Genomic DNA, 21,033 nt, shown 5'->3' with positions numbered 1-21,033 from the left:
GAATAAAAGCCAAAGTGCTTACAGTGGTCCAAAGGCTTACATAATCTGTCCCCAACCCCTTTATCTCTCTGACTTCATGGTCTATTTCTGTCTCCTAATTCGCCATTCTCAGACCACCTTGATTAACCCTTCATCCCTTCAATCTTTGCTCAAAGGTCACTTCTCATGAGGGCAACAGCTCTCCAATCTCCAGCCTTTATAATGCTTTCTGGGGTGCTCTGCTTTTTCTTTTTTTTTTCATAGTATTAATCTTCTCCTTACATACCCAATTATTTATTTATTATTATTATTATTTATTGTGTTTGCTCTTTTTTGCTCTGCTTCCCCCTAGAATGTAAGCTCCATGAGGACAGAACTTTGATTTTGCTTCATTGACATATCCTAGAACATGCCCAGAATGTATCAGACACTCAATAAATATTTGTTGGTTTAAGTGAATGAAATAATAACGAAATCCTATGAATCAATAAGGAAAAGACAGACAAACTAAATATAGAAAATGGGCAAAAGGTTTGAATAGGCGTTTCATAAAAGAGGATATCCAAATGGCTAGAAAAGAGATGTATAGATGCCTAAAGTCTGTAATGATTAGGGCAATGTCAGTTGAAACCACAATGAGAGATACCATTACATATTCCCCTGACAAAAAGTAAATAACTAGAAATACGAAACGTCGCAGAAGTGAGAAGCAATGAGAACTCTTATAGTAGTATAAATGGATACAATCTTTTATATTTGATATGATATAACAAACTGGAATATGTGCATACTCTCTTGCTACCACTTATTCCCAGAAATACACTCCGAAGAAACACTTGCTCGTGTTTATCAGAGTACAAGTCCATGGATGTTCATACCAGCAGTGCTGATAAGAGCCAGAACTGGGAACAACCCAACTGTCCATCAGCAGTTCAATGGACTACATTATGGTATATTTGAACAATAAAATACCACACAGCAGTTCAAAATAAACAAATTGTCCTAGACATAATATGGATTAATCTCTTAAAAACAAAAAGAATATCACAAAACAATTATTACAGCATGATTGTATTCATTTAAAGTTCAAAAATCAGCAAAACTAAGTAAGCATGGATAGTTTAGGAATGCATATTTATGTGGTAAAACTATGAAAAAAGAAAGAAATGATCACTTTTCACTTCTAGGTGGAAAGAGTTGGAATTGTGAAAGGATGTATGAGGCAGGGGTTTCTGGGGTGCTGGAAATGTACATTTCCTTCCACTGTTGGGTGGTTATATAGATGTTTGCTTTGTAATCATTATTAAATTGTACATAAATGTTTCATATACTCTTCTCTGTGATTTATTTCTCATAATTTTTAAAATGACAATAAATTGCCGGATCTTGTAGGATATTCCTTTCATCTGGAACTTCTTAATGTTCTAGTCCTTGTGGCAAACCATCTTGAAAGAATATACCCTTTTTTGATTTGGATCTTTTAAAAATCATTTTGTGTATGTATGTATGTATGTATGTATTTATTTATTTAGAGACATGTCTTGCTCTACCACCCAGGCTGGTGTACAGTGGCACAATAATAGCTCACTGCTACCTCAAACTCCTGGGCTCAAATGATCCACCCACCACAGCCTCCAGGGTAGCTTGTACTAGGTACTACAGGTGCACAGCACCACACCCAGATAATTTTTTTTTTTTTTTTTGGTAGAGATAAAACCCTGCTATGTTTCTCAGGCTGGTCTCAGAACTCCTGGTCTCAAGCAATTCTCCTGCCTTAGCTTCCCATAGTGCTGGGATTACAGGCATGAGCCACTGTGCCAGCCCTGATTTCAGTCTTTTTCACTGGATAAGAATATAATATGATCAATTCCACAGTCCTTACATTGCAATTTACAAGAGATATTTCATAAGTATGTAGTGAAGAGGAAGGGACAAAATTAAGTCAACTAAAGGCTTTGCTTTTGGTGTAGGCTTAGTGTGTGAAGTGTGCTAAACACTCAGTGGGAGTGCGCTGCTGTCAAAACAGGCCCTGGCTGCTGCTGCTGGGGCTGACTCAGAGAGGGAGGGTTTCTCCGTCTTCTGTCTTGGGAAGAATAATTTATTGTAGGCCACCTGGTAGATAAGATGCAGGATGTTGTGAAATTTAGAGTTCCAAGATGTTTTTCAGCCAGAGACATTTGAGTATTTGGCTAATTCTGTTTTCAGATACTCCCCTCAGGACTTGCTTCTTTAGTCAGTTCATTGAGCATTGATACTTCTAGCCATGGCTTTGGATAAAGCAAGGAGACCATCTTAATCTTAAGCCTTGTTATTATCTTGCCAGTACTTGATACAATGTAGAATCATCTCTTATAACAATGTGGTTGTTTTTCAGCAAATATTAATAGCAGATTCTGCATCTGAATCTCTTTAAAGGTTAAGGGTTCCAGACAGCATAAAGCTGGGGTGATGATGAAGAATAATTTGATAAACCAGCAAATAAATACATACTGAGTGTAGAAATGCTTCTTTAGCCCATGATACAGCCTGTTTGGGCCAGGCCCAGAGGAGTGGTGACTTCTGCCAAATAGCAGTGACCTTGTTCCCACCAAGAAATAACTTACTGTGTCTCATTCTCACCGTGTTTATTCAAAGTGGTCTTTGCTATTAGTAGTTGCTGAGTTTCAAGATAAAATGTCAAATATTGAGGGTCACTAAGGAGATCTGTATCTCTTCTGCCCACAAAGTCACATAGCTAGGAAGGGAAAAATCTGACCCAGTAATAAAAACAGCCAGTGGCCACATTAAACTACATCATCTAGGGAGGATCTGTATCCTATCTTTGGTTTTGCCTTTATTGACATGTAACTTTGGATTAATAATGTAACCTCTTTAACTTTCGATTCCTGTTTGTAAATGTGAGTGAGGTGTTTCATGGGTAACCTGGAAACTTGTGAAAATGAAATGAAATAAACGATGCAAAACTGCTTTTTTGAGTGTAAAACTCTACACCAGGGTAAGGTTACTTTTTAAAATTTTTTAATTATACATTTAATATTTACTATTCATTACAACAACCCCAAAGATCAAAAGTGCATGAAATTTAAAAAAATTCCTGCACCAATCTTAGTCCTCAGAAGGAACCACATTTGATAATTTAGTGCTTACCTTTCTACACTTTATGAATGTGTGTGCACGTGTTTGGGGGCTGGTGGGTGGGGTTAACAAAAAAGGGATAATATCCTACTAACCAGTAAAATACTATGTAGCAATTTTTTAAATGAGGTAAATTGTCATATACTGACATGCAATAATTATATTTTATGTGTAAAAGTTACAGAACAACACTTATGATAGAGGTTATGCGGAGAGTTTATACATGGCTACTTCTGAGAAGAATATATTGCAAAGGAATGAGGTAATTTTATTTTACTTCTCACCATTCTCTACCATTACAATTTTTTTCTTAAGCATATACATTTTCACAATAATTATTAAAGACTGTGCAAGAGGAGGTGGAGCATAAATCAACACAATGGAGACAATATGATACTACTGAAGATGCAAGTATAAGTGATAGAACATAAAAAAAGTTTTGAAAGGAAAGAATGTACAAAAAGATATTGGAGGCTGGGCGCAGTGGCTCACATCTGTAATCCCAGCACTTTGAGAGGCTGAGGCAAGCAGATTGCTTGAGCCCAGGAGTTCGAGACCAGCCTGGGCAACATGGAGAAACCCCATTTCTACAAAAAGTACAAAAATTAGCTGGGCAGGGTGGCACATGCCTGCGGTCCCAGCTACTCAGGAGGCTGAGGTGGGAGGATCACTTGAGTCAGGGAGGCAGAGTTTGCGGTGAGCCAAGATCTTGCCACTACACTCCAGCCTGGGTGACAGAATGAGATCCTGTCTCAGAAGAAAAAAGAAGAAGCAATTGGGAAATGAAATAAAGGAAGTAAAAATGAAAGTAGGCATGATATGATTTTCAAAAGCATTCTTTTAGGGAATGAAAAAAAGCTGATCACGCTGTTTCTGCTGCCAACGTTCTTGTTACGCATGACTCTCAACAACAGGATATTCCGTCCTGCAGATTAGTTCTTTTTAACGGCCTTATGCAGGAAAGGTAAACAGAAATCAGCATAACCGTTTGGCAAAAGAGGAAGAGGGCTAAATATGACGAGTGCTCAATTATTTTATAGTTTAAAGTTTGTATATCTCATTTTTTAAAATTCAGAAAACAGCCACAAATTTGGGGAATGGGCAGGAATGACAAGCTAATGGAAGACAAGGATCGCTGAAAAGTCCTGGCATTATAAAGTTACAGAATTTTATCTGTAGATATAATTGCTCTCACCAAGTCTTTAGAGACTTTCTATCAACAAATCCTGCCACGTCTATGTACAAAGTCTACCTTGAATCTATCTGCTTTTTCCATTTTGGTCCCTATCCACTCAGTTCAAGTTCACTCCCACCTATTTCCACTGTAGTGGCCTCCTGATTAGTCTCTCTCCTTCTACCCTGGCTCTCCTGCTTCCCGTGTCATTCCTTTTCTCTCAAAAAAAGCAAACCATCTTCCTAAAATGCTGATATGATGAAAAACAAAATTCTTCTCATGGTTTCCAGGCACTGCACACTCAGTCCCTTGCTCATTTTTTTCAGTCGCCTTTCAGGTTTTCAACTCTGCTAACATCTTTTTCACCCTAGTCTTTGCACATACTGTTCCTTCAGTAGGACTGAAATGCTCCTTCTTGCTACCCTACAGAATTCAGTTTTTAAAAAGCTTCCTCAAATCCCTTCTCCCCTAATCTAAATCAGGTCACAATTTGCATTTGTTTGTATGGTATTGGTTTTATCTGTATGACTGAAATGCTCAGTATGACTTTCAGTATGACTGAAATGCTCCTTCTTGCTACCCTACAGCATTCAGTTTTTAAAAAGCTTTCCCAAATCCCTTCTCCCCTAATCTAAATCAGGTCACGATGTGCGTTTATTTGTTTGGTATTGGTTTTATCTGACTTCCCAACTCTGTTGAAGCTGTGTAACAACTACTTGGAGGCTCATAAAACTATCCTCTCTACTTTTGTGTTTATTTTAAATTTACCATAACATATAAGCTTTAACACTTTTCCTCTGATGCTATAAACTAAAAACAACAGTTGTTGCCTGCAATTCTCTTTACTATTTTTCCAATTTTCGTATTTTACAAAGTTTATTTTCCTTTGCATGATTAATTTATTATTGTAACCCTATTAGAGTCATGAAATGCTCTAATTTTTGAATGACCACAAAAGGCTCAGCTAGGAGCCCAATGTGCTATCAATTGTGCTATAGAACCAGCTAGAATGCCATAATTTTAAAGTTCCTAACAAGATGTTGTGGGCAAGAAAATGAACTTGAAATTAACATCAGATAACCTAACAGAAATGTCTGAAGTTCAATTGTTCTGCCACTGTTTTTGCTCCAAAAGTCTTTCATTTGAAAAGGACTCTAGAACAAGGATATAAGACTTCTTTTAGTTCTAGTTTTTACTTTGGATGAATCACTTTCTTTTTTTGTTTGTTTTAAATAATATTATAAAGAGGTTAAGCTCTATATTTTAATTTCAGATATAAAATTCCACAATTTGGAAGAAAAAAGCACTCAAAAAATACCAATGTTTATTTTTTAATAAAGCAATAATTCAAAACAACTTTCTTTTCTATTCATTCAAAAGGTCATAACCCAGGAGTGCTGTTTATACCACATGAATCTACAAAGCCAGGAACACCAATCACCGTATCTCCTTCAGTAGACCTCATACTGTGAGTCTTCTCTTTTCTGTTGACATACTTGTGCAACATGCTGTAGTACTGGTCCTTCGGATTGAAAGTATACAGTGATGAAATCTGCTGCCACTCTTTAATGCTTGGAGTCTTATATTCTTTCGGTTTCGAGCCCTCAAAGAAACATTTAATATTCTCTTTTGCCAATTCAGTTGCATGCTCTGTGGCTTTACTTTTAAGGATCTGCTGCTCCTGTTCCAAATAGATTTTCCAGAATTTCAGCTGCAGAAAACTAACTGGAGATAGGCATCGGGCGACAGATGTAAAAATCATAAAAATGGTGATAACAACTGCTATCAAGATCCAGCCAAACACCTTAAGAAAACACAACAAAATAGTAATTTAGCTACTTGTTTTTTTACAAGAAATTTAAAAATCATCAGATAAAGTTTCAACTACTGGCCAGTTATGATGATGAACAAACAACGGTTTTAGGTCTTAATTCCTTAAGAGTAAGGTGTCGCAGTAACCTCCCTAGCCCCCCAGTACAACTGCTTGCTTGGAAAGTCAACTGTAGTCCAAGTTATGCACTATGATTCTGCCCAGGGAGGAGCCCATACCATTCCCTTAGAACTCAAAATGTGGAATTTCTGCAAATCCTGGGAAAGAAGTGTTCATTTTAAAGAACCTCTGAGCTTTCTAAGTCCAGTGGTGGCTTTAGAGCCAGACAAACCCATTTTATTGTATAGACCCCTTTAATTGTAACAATTCTGCTTTCTATTGGCTGGGCAAACAACTTTACTCAGACTCAGTGAAGTCGCTATACAGTGGAGATACGAAACTATTACTTGTAATGGCAAAACCGCAATTTTGCACCCAACAGAGCTGTCGTGAGACGTAAAAATAATGCAGGAGGTCAAGGGCCTAGCGTAATATCTGGCACAGAGTAGGCGTGCCCACTCTCACTCCCACTTTCCACGATTCATGTACAGTGCCAGATACTACGGGAGTGCTTTTTTCTCCTTTTCATTCGTTTTATTCAGATATTCGCTTGACGGCAAATTAGATGCAAGGAGCCATTCTAGATTGTCTTAGGGTACTGTATATCTGGAGAAAAGTCACCGATTTTTCCCTCACCCCAGCGGCCCAGCGAAAGCTCGGCCCCTCCGCTCCTCCCAGACGCCCCCAGCGCCAGGGGCAGACCTGCGACTGAGCCTTCAGATCCTTTAGGAGGTCCTGCACGTCCGACGCCTTGGCCAGGTTGCACGGCACCAGCGGCAGCTCCGCGGAGCAGTTGTGGTCGCGGCCGTGGCACAGGCGCTGCGCCAAGACCGGGCTCCCGCTGGCCGCGCACTCGTAAAAGCCGCCCCCGAGCAGCGCCACGGCCACCCAGGTGAGGGGCGCGAGCGCGGCGGCCCCGCTGAGGTGCAAGCACACCCAGGAGCCGCGCAGCGCCGATCCGCAACTCGCGCAGGTGCTGTAGCGGCAGCCGGTGAGCAGGCGCCAAGTGCGTGCGCTCAGCACATAGCCCAGGAGGAAGAGCGCGAGCGCCGGCACCAGCAAGAAGACCAGGCCGTATCGCAGGTTCCAGTCGGCGCTGCACGGGCACTGGAACGCCACGGCGGAGAAGATGAGCTCCCCGCCCGCCGTCAGCAGGGTCACCACGCCGTAGCCCAAGGCGCTGTGGTGCTTGAGGTGCAGGTCCAGCACCGCCCGAAACTTCTGCATGAGCATCGTCCCCCGGGGCCTCACGGACAGGCCCAGATCCTTCTGCCTCTTCGCTGCCCTGCTTGTCAAATGGCTTTGAGGGATGGGGACCAGGGCTTTCCACTCTGCGAGAAGCAGCTTTTTTTTTTAAAGGGAAGAGGGCTTCTCAGACCTTCCTCACGTTTCACTTTCCCATTTCAGCCACACCACCTCTGGTTAACAAACAGAACCAGGCAAACAAACACTCCCAGGACCCTTGACCTCTCTGGGACCCACCCCGTTCCAAAGGTAGAGGCACCAGTTATCTTCCTCCCCCAGTTCAGGAACTCTGACAGGAGATTGACCTTGTTCCTTTATTACCACCAATCTGACAACGAACCAAGAAACTACCCTTCTTGACCCACGGCCGCCAGTTGGAAAAACTGGGAAATACCAGATTTTCCTCTATTGCAGCCACCGTAGTTACTAAGCCAGATCACAGTAAAACCAAATAATTATCAAAAAACTGATTACTTACGGGAAACATTATTCAAGGACAAATTTCTGGATCCTCTTTCATAAGCTAAATCAGCAAAGTCCAGCTCAAGTTCTGGTACTTCTGTGATGTGCGGCACCCTTTCTGTCTCCCTCCTGGCCTGAACCACCAGCCTAGTTCACACTGACTCTTCTCTCCTCTGCCTGATCTCCTTCAGGACATTAGACCAAATATACTGTATTGATTTACTCATCAATACGAGGTTCTTTTCTTTCAGATATGTCATAACACTGTCAATGCCTGGAGGAGGGTAAAATTCTGACTCTGACCACCAAGCTGATCTGCACAGAAGGGGATACGTGATTGTTCAAGTACTAGCTGAACCCAAAATTTCAAACTGCAGCTACATCTATGTAACGTTGCTTCCTCCACCTTCAGTTTTCTCAAGGTAGCGTTGTTCTGACACAAACACTGTAACCACTTCTGTGATATTGAGCCTTACTCTGTGTGACTCCAGAGTGAGCTGAGGTGTGCTTGAAAGAACATGGGCTTTGAAGTCAAGTGCATCTTGTCTGTGGTGTGTTTAACAAGTATGCCCTTCTGAGACACAGCATCCTTATTTGTAAAAGAAGGATGATAGTGCCCACTTTTCAAGATTATTGACATGAGTAGATTGAGTAGCATATGTAAAGTGCCTTTACATATAGGGTATGTCTATTAAATGAATGATCAGTGTGAGAGTTTTCCCCTTAAAATGCAATTTGGGGAATAGACAACAAATAATTACATTGTACATAACTTAAGAATCTCGATGAATACTGAATTCTGAATTTTAAACCGAGGATCAATTCAGTGGATAGTATTGACTCAATGACTCTGCTACCTTAAGAGAATTGGTGTACACCTTAGCTGTCTGCTTCACCACAAGGAGAGTATCTGGATGTGGAGCTTGGGTGGGCAGTTCACAATGAAATCGTTCTTATTGGTGCCCATCCACTAGGCTTGCCTTATTTTATCTGGGAAGAATAGGTAGCCCATGGAACCAAGTGAATTTTTAGAGAATGGACAAGAAATGTATTATTCTTTTCTTAGTCCAACTTGCCTTCTTAACTACTCTCTCTCCAACACTACCAGCAGGGTGCCTAGCTTAGTGCCAAAAGCTGTCATTCCATAGTGATATAGTAAATAGATATCTTTTTTCTGTGTGTTTAGAGGCCAACCCCAGATGAGGGTCTTCATGGTCATGCAGGAAAGTTGGGGCCCTCTTCTCTGAGATTAGACCAGATACTGCCAGGCTTCCTGTCAACTTGCAGCAAAGTTACGTGTTTGAAGCGAATCACTTCTGCTCTGACTATTATCTTTGTAATTTTTCATCTCCCAAGATAAATTTCTTCCTTTATGCCTTGAGTAACTCTCCTCTTACTGCTGGAATTTTCTTCACCTCTACCATAATACTCTAAGATGTGTCCTCTCTCCTCCACCCTTCCCATATTCCATCATGCACAAACATCACTATATCCACAACCTTTGTGCAGATGGCTTTATCCAAATCTCCCCTAACTGAAACCTAATAAAAATGCACCCTTCTGTCTTCTTGAGTGAGATTAATTTATTCTCCCACATCTCTCAAACCAAGAGGGATGGCTGGCATTTTCCTGGTTACCTGCTGATAGCCATACCAGGGTTTTACCACTGTGCTGTAATAGTTTATCATCCACTGAGGCTCAATCTAATCAGCACCATCTCCTCCTTCACCTCATTCCTATGGTCTGTTTTCATTCCCTTCATTTATTAAGACTCTAATGAAGTCCATCACCTTCTCTTCTCTGGCTTCTGTTATTTAGTCAAGGATTTGTTTGAAATATGTTTACTTACAGAAAGTTTTATCTATCAGCCCCCTCCCCCAACTAGATTAATTCATTTGTTAACCAGTTATTAGTTCATTTGTTCATTCAGTCATTCATTTAAATGTTTAATAAACACTCAGAATATGTCAGGTACCTATCAAAAGTGCCTGGCATTGCTGGATACAACAAGGAAGAAGACACAGGTATCCTGCCGTCTTTGAACTTATAGTAAAGATGATATAGGAAATGGAAAGGAGGGGTCCTAAAGATTATGCACAGGATAAATTGGAGTTAGACAGTGTCCTGAAAGAGCCTCTATGAGAAACTGACATTTAATCTGAATGAGTCTGGGGTACAAAGGAGCTTGGTTGGAAAGAAGGCCAGAGTTATGGGAGCATTGAGAATGACAGGCAAGTTGGCACATCATGAGGCCAAAGCTGCAAGTGGAAGGTCAGGTTTAGGTGCTTCATAGACCAGAATATGTAGTCTGCAATTCTGCCTCTGAAACTTATCACAGACTGAGCTTCATCCTGACATACTGTCTTGTCAGCTTGTGTCTCTAAACACCACCTCCTGGGTTTGCTACTTCTGTGCTCTCCCAATCACAAATCTCCCACATGCAATGATCATTCAGAACTTAGTACACGTTTCTATAATTGAGAGTCCAGGTTTTGCCTCCTAGCCTGAATGTTTCCCCAGCACTTGGCCTTGAGTCTAGTACCCTGCCATCCACTCCTACCACCACTGGATTGACTGGTTCTAGCTCTGGGTCTATTGAAGATTCCCAGCCCTCCATATCCAGCTCTGTTCTGAGAGGATATTGCTCAGAATTTCAGCCCTTGATGGAAATTGACTAACACCCTAATGGTGTGGAGAGGTAGACTAAATAATATTTTAAATGTCTTTACACTTTTGAAAGCCTGTGATTTGCTTTAGCTGTTAAGAAATGAGTAGTAGAACATAGTCGGCAAAGCCTGAGTCCTGTCCTCTTGCTCTCCTCCCTGGACAGCATGAGCTTCACCACTTGCTCCACCTTTTCCACCAACTACCATTCCCTGGGCTCCGTCCAGACACCCAGCTTCATCGCCTGGCTGGTCAGCAGTGCAGCCAGTGTCTATGCAGGCACCACGGACTCTGGTTCCCGAATCTCTGTGTCCCGCTCCACCAGCTTCTAGGGTGGCATGGGATCCGGGGGCCTGGCTGCAGGGATGGCCAGGGGTCTGGCAGGAATAGGAGGCATCCAGAATGAGAAGGAGACCATGCAAAGCCTGAACGACTGTCTGGCCTCCTACCTGGACAGAGTGAGGAGCCTGGAGACCGAGAACTGGAAGCTGGAGAGCAAAATCCGGGAGCACCTAGGGAAGAAGGGACCCCAGGCCAGAGACTGGAGCCATTACTTCATGACCATCAGGACCTGAGGGCTCAGATCTTCGCAAATACTGTGGACAATGCCTGCATCGTTCTGCAAATCAATGCCTATTTTGCTGCTGATGACTTCAGTGTCAAGTATGAGACAGAGCTGGCCATGTGCCAGTCTGTGGAGAGCGACATCCATGGGGTCCACAAGGTCATTGATGACACCAATGTCACTCGGCTGCAGCTGGAGACAGAGATCGAGGCTCTCAAAAAGGAGCTGCTCTTCATGAAGAACCATGAAGAGGAAGTAAAAGGCCTACAAGCCCTGATTGCCACGGCTGACCATGGAGGTAGATGCCCCCAAATCTCAGGACCTTGCCAAGATCATGGAAGACATCCGGGCCCAATATGACGAGCTGGCTCAGAAGAACTAAGAGGAGCTGGACAAGTACTGGTCTCAGGAGATTGAGGAGAGCACCGCAGTGGCCACCACGCAGTCCGCCGAGGTTGGAGCTGCTATGATGCGCACAGAGCTGAGATGTACAATCCATTCCTTGGAGATCGACCTGGACTCCCATGAGAAATCTGAAGGCCAGCTTGGAAAGCAGCCTGAGGGAGGTGGAGGCCTGCTATGCCCTGCAGATGGAAAAGCTCTATGGGATCCTGATGCACCTGGAGTCAGAGCTGACACAGACCCAGGCAGAGGGACAGCAGTAGGCCCAGGAGTATGAGGCCCTGCTGGACATCAAGGTCAAGCTGGAGGCTCAGATTGCCACCTACCAACGCCTGCTGGAAGATGGCGAGGACTTCGATCTTGGTGATGCCCTGGACAACAGCAACTCCATGCAAACCATCCAAAAGACCACCACCCGCCGGATAGTGGATGGCAAAGTGGTGTCTGAGACCAATGACACCAAAGTTCTGAGACATTAAGCCAGCAGAAGTAGGGGACCCTTTGAGGAGCAGGAGGCCAATAAAAAGTTTAGAGGTCAAAAATAAAAAATAAAAAGAAATGAGTAATAGAGTCTCACATTAAGCACAGTGTAAAGCCAATGGTTATGGGTTCCCTTTGGTTTCCTTTAACTATAGTACTTTCTTTTTCAGCACTGTCATTTTCAATGTCAGGAATGGGTTTCAGAAACTACAGAACATTTCTCGGAAAAGAAACTTCTTGAAAGGAAATGCACATACACGCTATGAATCTGAAAGTGTCTTGCAATTGTCTTCACGTGTGCTAGTTCTCAAACATTGTTCTCTGCAGCTCTCATAAGAATACAGACTAATGGCATGACCTTGCTTGGAATATGACTGCTAGATTCTAATACAACATTAATCTTGGCCCCAAGACCCTCCAAATAGAGTAAAATCAAATTAATATTCAAATATCTTAGGTAACATGTGCAAGAAGAAATGCCAGATACCAAATTAAAAAGTTTACAAAATCTGACACTCCTACTCTTAAAGGGAATATCTTTCTGAATGTTAAAATTTGTGGATACATTGCTCGTGTTAGATAACATATTTGAAAATCTGGAACATGCTGTTGTCTTGAGATATTTTAAATGTTTATAAAAGTTTTTCCAATGGAGGCGTAAAGCAGAAGGAGGGAAAGATCAGACCCTTTCCTTGGCACAGGGATGTCATTTGTTAAATGGCAATCCCATGATATTTCAAAAAAGCCTTTTAAAGATTTTTATTCCTCTCTTACTGTGAATTTCCTAAGCCTATCACAAAAGTTTAAGTACTTAGTGATTAACACACTGATTTTTGTTCTTGCAGCAGATAATTATTTTAACTCTGTAAAAAGAAAAACCATAGCCAAATTAAATTTAACAGAGTTTAATTGAGCGAAGAATGATTCATGAATCTGGCAGCCTCTTGAGCCAGAATAGGCTCAGAGAGAATCCCGTGGAAGATTTATAGACAGAAAAAGGAAAGTGAAGTACAGAAAATGGAAGTGAGGTATAGAAACAGCCTGACTGGTTATAGCCTGGCATTTACCTTGTTTGAACACAGTTTGAACAGTTGACCCTCTTTGATTGGCCACAACTTGACTGGCACAACAGTAGGTTACAGTCTGCTTACATTACAGAGAAAACTTTAGGCTGAACTTAAGATATGTAAGGAGGCCGCTTTAGGATAAACTTGACTTAACAACTTAGAGAAACTAGATATGGCCAAGTCTTTGTTGACATCATCGTTGCTACCATTGTTGTTGTCACTGCCATCATCAACATCATCTGACACTCTGAGGCAATTAAAGGTCCTAGTTAGTTTTCCTTCTGTGCTTTTTACGGCCTATGTCTATTAGCAACTTTGGTGAAACAGTGTTTTCTCATTGTCTTAGTCTTTCAGTCTGCTATAACAAAATACCTTAGATGGGGTAATTTATAAACAAAAAATTATTTCTCAGAGTACTGAAGACTGAGAGCCCAAGATCAAGATGCTAGCAGATTTGGTGTCTGGTAAGAGCCTATTCCTCATAGGTGGCAACTTTCCTGTGTCTTCACATGGTGGAAGAGACAAGGCACCTCCCTTCAACCTCTTTTATAAGAGCACTAATCCCATTTACAAGAGTGAAGCCCTCATGATTTAATCACATCTCAACAGGCCTCACCTCTTAATACTATCGTATTGGATATTAAGTTCCAACATAGGATTTTTGTGGGGACACCAACATTCAGACCATAGCACCCATCAAATCAAATTTTTATTTCAAAGATGAGAGAGACAGAGACAGAGAGAGACAGAGAGACAGACATAGAAAGAGAGAGATAGCCACAATATGTATCCACAAATTTATATATCCACAATATATTTCCAGAATATACCCACAAATTTTAACATTCAGAAATATATTCCCTTTGGGATTAGGAGTGTCAGATTTTGTAAATTAACTTGTTAATTTTGGCATCTAGCATTGCATCTTGCACATGGTACCTAAGATATTTGAATCTTAACTTGATTTTACTCTCTTTGGAGGGTCTTGGGGCCAAGATTAATGTTGTATTAGAGTCTAGCAGTCATATTCCAAGCAGGGTCATGTCATTAGTCTGCATTCTTATGAGAGCTGCAGAGCACAATGTTTGATAATGTGTGATAGAGCTTTGTTGTCAATGCACACTTATCGTCACAATTCCAGTTCTCCTGAACTCAAATTTCCTTTACTAATTTATGATATATGATCAAAGATATGAATTTCCAAAGAGAACAATAATAAATAACAAAGAAGATTAAAGAATAAAAATGAAGAAAATAAAAATAACTTAAACAAACAAAATTTTGAGTTCTTCAAGTTATAGATGACACTATTATAAAATCTCAGAAATTTAAATGAATTCTATGGAGAGTATAAACTGTCATAGAAGATCTTCTCAAAAAGAATGTATCACTTGAAACTTGCTACATTGTCAAGTTGTAGAGTATTATTTAAATAAATTATGTAGTATTGGTGCATAGAATACAAAGTAGATCCATACAGGTGAGGTAGACCTGTATGTGCTGGTATGGATGAAAAGACATGGAAGACATACTAATTGGAAAAGATAAGCAAGAACATTTCATGCAATCCATTTGTATACAACAGAAAATTTACTTTGCAAGAAGGCAGAAGAATGGAATCATGTCTTGAAAAGAACTGTGGCTGTTGACAAATATAGCTCAGAACTGTGGCTATTGACAAATACAGCTTGCTGGAATCAAAGAGATAAGAAGCTTACTAAAATTTGGGAGAGATTTACAGTCAAAGGAATCACAAGCCCAAGTAGACTATGGTCTTCTGACATTATGTAAGAAGGACATGCACTAAGAGAATTACACAGTCCCCAAGACGAATATATGCCCATTAGTACATGGCAAAGGAAGATAACAGAAGACCTTCCAGAGAGTAGAGTCCTGAAAATCAAGGAACATTTCTGTACACTCAAGGTAGGGACTTTTATGGCTTTTGCCAAGTGGTAAGTTAGTAAGCTTCTTATTTCTTTGATTCCAGTAAACTGTATTTGCCAATATCCACCATTCTTTCCAAGACATGGTTCTCAGATATACTGTATCATTTTGCTTTCTTGCCCCATCCTCCGTGTCTCTCTCTCTCTCCCTCTCTGTCTGTCTGTCCCTCTTTCCCTGGTCCTCCTATCCACCCAGCTTCCTCTGTCTCTTCCTCCCTCTCTATCTAGATCTTCATGTCTCCCTATCTTTATATCTCTCTTGCCACTACTGGTACCCTGAATATACATGAGTCTATGATTTTCTGTGGAAAAGCCACAACTTTAATTTGATCTTTGCTGTGTGTATTTATCCAATTGAATACCTTAATTTTATCTGCCCTGAAATTCCTTAATCTATTGAAAGGCATTATCAATAGGTGGAGACACCATACTTCTAATTTTACCTTTCCACAGGTTATTTTAATGGGCTTTATCTTTCAAGGCTTCCTCAATTTCTGACTTAGTATTTGGAGTTTAAAGCCTGTTAGGATTTCCAATTTTGCAAGGCCCCAATTTTCTGAAATAGTTCCATTCCTTCTCATATTTGTTAACAAATCAACCAATTCTTTTCTTGGGTTTATAAAGCCTTGTCAAAAAAAATAGCTAGTAGTGGTAGGCGTGCAGGGCCGGAGACGCTGCAGACCTGCGACCTGGAGCAGCTTGGAGACAGTGAATAATAGCTCTTCAAGTATGCTATAAAAAATGGCCTCCAATAAAACTACATTGCAAAAAATGGGGGAAAAAAACAGAATGGTAAAAAGTAAAAAAGTTGAAGAGGCAGAGCCTGAAGAATTTGTGGTGGAAAAAGTACTAGATCGACATGTAGTGAATGGGAAAGTGGAATATTTCCTGAAGTGGAAGGGATTTACAGATGCGACAATACTTGGGGACCTGAAGAAAATTTAGATTGTCCAGAATTGATTGAAGCATTTCTTAACTCTCAGAAAGCTGGCAAAGAAAAAGATGGTAAAAAAGAAAATCTTTATCTGACAGTGAATCTGATGACAGCAAATCAAAGAAGAAAAGACATGCTGCTGACAAACCAAGAGGATTTGCCAGAGGTCTTGATCCTGAAAGAATAATTGGTGCCACAGACAGCAGTGGAGAATTGATGTTTCTCATGAAATGGAAAGATTCAGATGAGGCAGACTTGGTGCTGGCGAAAGAGGCAAATATGAAGTGTCCTCAAATTGTAATTGCTTTTTATGAAGAGAGACTAACTTGGCATTCTTGTCCAGAAGATGAAGCTCAATAATTGTTCACATTGTTTTTTATATATATATTTATATATATATAAAATTTGGGTCTTGGATTTTGATTTACTAGTGTGATGAAATAACTACATGCTAATGAAAATCAAGTTTGGTATGTTCACTTTGAAAGTAGCGTTGGAAGAGTTGTTGGGGGTTTTTTTGAATCCATAGCACTGGTTACTTTGAACAAACAAAAACTTTCCGTAGTTGCTTCCTTTATCAGAAAAGAACATTTGATCCCATGGTATATTATTTCCTCTTCATTAAAGAACAGCTTTTCTAAGTGTTGGGGGAAATGTCCATAGTCATTACTCAATCAAAACGTGTGTTCTGGCCGGGCGCGGTGGCTCACGCCTGTAATCCCAGCACTTCGGGAGGCCGAGACGGGCGGATCACGAGGTCAGGAGATCGAGACCATCTTGGCCAACACGGTGAAACCCCGTTTCTACTAAAAATACAAAAAATTAGCCGGGCGTGTTGGCGAGCGCCTGTAGTCCCAGCTACTCGGGAGGCAGAGGCAGGAGAATGGCGTGAACCCAGGAGGCGGAGCTTGCAGTGAGCTGAGATCGCGCCACTGCACTCCAACCTGGGTGACACAGCGAGACTCCGTCTCAAAAAAAAAACAAAAAAAACAAAAAAAAAAACTTGTGTTCTTACAAGCCTAAGGACCATTCTAGATTTTTTACGTTTTTTTTTTTGTGTGTGTGTGTGTATCCATAAAATGCATATGTAAATTTTTTGTTTGTTTGTTTTTAAGCATTCACACAAACAAAAAATCACAGGTAAACCCATGTTTCTGAGATGCCATTATTCCGAGCAAAATAAGAGATAATCACTTCAAGTTAAATTGAAAATTTTCCTGAAGCCATACATTTCAAGTGAAATAAGTAATTCTAAATAGGACAATTTAAATTGGATAATTTTAAAGCATCTATAATTGCAGTGGTTTATTTGCAAAATTCCTAAAAGGAAAAACTTTATCACTGCCATCACAGCAGGTTTCCTCATCCAGATGAGGAAAGTAGACAAATGCTAGTGTGTTTTAACTAGCTAAACAGAACTAAATTAAATGAACATTTAAAAATTTCCCTAGTGTGCCATTCCTTAACAAAATGTTGAAATCCCTGTTGCTACATTGATTAAAAGGTCATGATGAATGGAATATGTAAGACTTGGCTCATAGAAACCTACTCAGATGGTTAGAGATGTTAGCAGTTTAGGACCTGCTGTTACAAATGTGTGAACAACCGTTTGTAATCTAACCTATTGACCTGCATGTTTTTTCTTTACCCCAACTCATTCCTTACATGTAGGCTCAATCTTCAATTTGCTTTACTGGTTCAGCAAAAGCCAGGAAGAACAACTTTGTAGTAATCAGAATGTTATTCAACTGTATATTGTTTACTTTATTGTAAATACTGGTGAACAGTTGTTAATAAATAGTTTTATATTCCTTTAAAAAAAAGCTAGTAGTTGCCAACACACAGTAGACACGTTATTTTCCAACCCTTTCCCTTAGAGTCGTATTTTCTTTAGCTACATAATCTTCCTCCAAGTTAATACAGAAGTTGGCTTTACCAACCACCACATAACAAGAATTGTCATCTATCTAGCCTCCATTATCAATTTCTATGCTGTCCACCACTGAACTGCCAAGCCCATGCCACATATTTTAGGGTTTTTTAATTACTAAAGCGCCCTGCTTCAAATACCAATATCTGTTCAGAAGTAGCCACAAGGTTTCACCTAACTGCAATGGAAAGAGGAAGTATGGTTCTTTCCCATGCCTTAAAGGCAGAGAACCTGACATGGATGAGTACAGGAAGTCTCCACTACATCTTCTATGACCAGTCTTTCTAAATAGTTCCCCATCCACCCCTTCACCTTTCTTAGCTGCATTTTTTCCTTATTACATGTAGCAGTTTTATCTTTCATTTGGTGCTTGTTAATTTTTGTTCATCTCCTCCACTAGATTATACATTCCAAGAGGGCATAGATAACACCTGACTTAATCCTCTTTCAGTTACACAGGTCTTGGCATAGTGCCTAGGACTTCGTAGGTGTTCAGTACATATTTGTGGGAATAGTGAGTGAATCGATGAATGAATGAATGAAAAGCAGGCTTAGATTTTATCTTCTCTTACTGCAGAGCCAGCACCATGCCTATTTTATTCAGCTCAGAATGTGAGCCCTTCTGCACAGGCCATGCTGGTCTGAGCACATCACACAGCTCAGAATAACATAAGGAATCTTGAATTGCCAACCCTGTGGAAAACAGTAGGTAGCTTATCCACGGAGGAACAAGGCAACACCAGGAAGAAACAAGGTCATGGGCTAAGTTCCAGGTGCAGCTGCAGGGCCACCTGGACACCTACTCCCATCCACTTTAATGAGAGTCACCAAGCCACAGTGGGGGGATGGTGGAGGTGCAGGCCTGGGCAGAACAGGGACTGTCCCAGACCTCTTCCTGTTCTCCTTCCTACTCAGCTCAACTGCTTTTGTCTTGTTTACTCGGCACAGTTCTCTTCCCCACTACCCCGACTCCCCATTGTCCACCATCTTTCCATACCCACACATAACTGAATTATTTATGGGAGGGATTTTTCTTTTTACTTTAGCTGAGAAAGCAACCCAAGGGAAAGAAATTTTTTTTATATTTTACTTTTAGATTTCTTTTAAAAGTTCACCTCCTTTCTTTCTTGGAAGCAATGAACCAATCTTGAATAAGTTTCATTCACAGGTGGATTCAGAGCTTGACGATCTGTGACTGTACTTTGGCATGATACCTGACCTCCTCTGGTAGTGCCAGGCACCTGCAGTACTTATCGTATTAAGGTAATTTAAATGTGGCTGCTAATAACACTCTCTGGCTCTCCTCCAGACTCCATGACTATTCATCCAAGCCTCCTCCATAGGCTCTCCCTCCTCCTCCCAACCATTAATATTGGTACTCACTAAAATTCGGTACTTTCCACATACAACCCTGAACAATCTCCTCTTGGCACCACCACCGACTAGACATGTGACCTTGAGCAAGCTAATAGATCTCTCTGTGCCTCAGTTATCTGTAAAATGAAAATAATATTACCTGCCTCATTGGGTTGCTGTGAAAATTAAGAGTTGAAACATACAACATTCTTCTAATAGTGCCTGGCACATAGTAAATGCTCAAAAGTGTTGGTAATGATCATTATTCTCTTTTCCTATGGCTTCAACAACCAACTCTGTGTTAACATTTCCAAATATTCATCTCCCTTTCCTAAGTTCTACATGGGCATTTTTAACTGCCTAGAAGATATCTTCACTTATTTGTCTAGCAATCACTTCAAACATAAAATAGAACTCAGCTTATGTTACAACTTATTTTTCCTGAATTTTGATGTCAGATAAGGATATTAATCTTTCAAGCTAGAAAACTCAGGGTCACTGGTGATGCCACTCCATTTCTTGTGCAGCTTAAATCTGCTTCAGGTCCACCCCTCAGCGTGGACTTCTCTCCAACCTCACTGAATGTGGTCCACATTCTCATTACATCAACTCACTGCAGTTTATGCCACTCAGTCCTGTCAGAGTTAACTTCCTGAAAAATGAATATGTCATTTGTTGTTGGTGGGGATGCAAAATGGTGCAGCCACTTTGGAAGGCAGTTTGGCAGTTTCTTACAACACTAAAATACTCTTATGATATGATCCAGCAATCATGCTCTTTGGTATCTATCCAATTGATACCAATTGATATTTCAATTGAACTGAAAACTTATGCCCACACAAAAACTGTCAAATGGATGTTTATAGCAGCTTTACTTGTAATTGCCAAAAGTTAGAAGCAACCAAGATGTCCATCAGTAGGTGAATGGATAAATGGTAAATAAACTATTGCACATCCAGACAATGGAATATTATTCAATGCTAAAGAGAAATGAGCTGTCAAGCCATGAAGAGACATGAAAGAAACAAATGCATATTACTAAGTGAAAGAAGCCAATCTGAAAAGGCTACATACTGTATAATTACAACTATTCTGGAAAAGGCAAAACTCTAAAGACAGTAAAATAATCAGTGGTTGCCAGAAGTTGTGGGGCAAGAGGAATCAACAAGCAGAACCTAGAGGATTTTCAGGGCAGTGAAACTAATCTGGATACTACAATGGTGGACAAATGTCATTATACATCTGTCCAAACATGTAGAATGTACATAAGAGTGAACCCTAATATAAACTGTGGACTTTGGGTGATTATCATGTGTCAATGTAGGTTTATCAGTTGCAACGAACATATCACTCTGGCGGGGTGTGTTTATAATGGGGGAGGATATGCATGTGTGGGAGCAGGAGGTATGTGGGAAATCGCTATACCCTTTTCTGAATTTTGCTATGAACCTAAAACTGCTCATAGAAAAATAAAATCTTTTAAAAAGTGAATTTGAGTATACCCTAGAGACTGTTATGCACCATGTGAACGGGATACAGAGTACAAAAGCTCATATTGTTCATAATTGCTATTTTTAAAAAGTTGGTATAAAAGAACTGGTAATAAACATAAAAACTGATCAAATAAACATAAGAATGATTTTAAAAACCAAAGAAAAAATATACAACAGACAAGATAAACTGTGAAATAGTCAAACAAGAAAATACTATATAGCAATGTAAATAAATATTGCTACAGGAACAATCAACAAGGATGAATCTTTA

At 40.4% G+C, this 21,033-nt stretch overlaps 1 protein-coding gene and 2 pseudogenes across 3 annotated transcripts; 2 read left to right on the top strand and 1 right to left on the bottom strand.

The window, feature by feature from the left end:
* Positions 1–5,603: 5,603 nt before the first annotated feature.
* On the bottom strand, positions 5,604–7,996 carry CALHM6 (calcium homeostasis modulator family member 6). 2 transcript variants are annotated; one of them, XM_030803288.1, is made up of 3 exons: positions 7,942–7,996; positions 6,921–7,503; positions 5,604–6,092 (listed from the first exon to the last, which is right to left on the bottom strand). In XM_030803288.1, exons 2-3 carry the CDS (start codon positions 7,449–7,451, stop codon positions 5,670–5,672), a joined length of 954 nt encoding a protein of 317 aa, XP_030659148.1. In that variant the 5' UTR covers positions 7,452–7,503; positions 7,942–7,996; the 3' UTR covers positions 5,604–5,669. The 2 variants fall into 2 exon arrangements, with proteins under 2 accessions (XP_030659148.1, XP_012361500.1); XM_012506046.2 differs by lacking the exon at positions 6,921–7,503.
* Positions 7,997–10,756: 2,760 nt separating this feature from the next.
* On the top strand, positions 10,757–12,043 carry LOC100596787 (annotated as a pseudogene).
* Positions 12,044–15,790: 3,747 nt separating this feature from the next.
* On the top strand, positions 15,791–16,363 carry LOC101179635 (annotated as a pseudogene). Its single transcript, XR_004029338.1, has one exon. The product of XR_004029338.1 is annotated as a chromobox protein homolog 3 pseudogene (transcript).
* The last annotated feature ends 4,670 nt before the right edge of the window (positions 16,364–21,033 follow it).

Source organism: Nomascus leucogenys, chromosome 3 (assembly GCF_006542625.1).
Source record: "Nomascus leucogenys isolate Asia chromosome 3, Asia_NLE_v1, whole genome shotgun sequence".
Lineage (NCBI taxonomy): Eukaryota > Metazoa > Chordata > Mammalia > Primates > Hylobatidae > Nomascus > Nomascus leucogenys.
This window is presented reverse-complemented; position numbering and strand designations above follow the sequence as displayed.

Coding starts and splice junctions, on each gene's coding strand:
- CALHM6 (XM_030803288.1), bottom strand. CDS start 7,451: ATGCTCATGCAGAAGTTTCGGGCGGTGCTGGACCTGCACCTCAAGCAC. Junction 6,093..6,920: donor ATCTGAAGGCTCAGTCGCAG/GTCTGCCCCTGG, acceptor TGTTTTCTTAAG/GTGTTTGGCTGGATCTTGAT.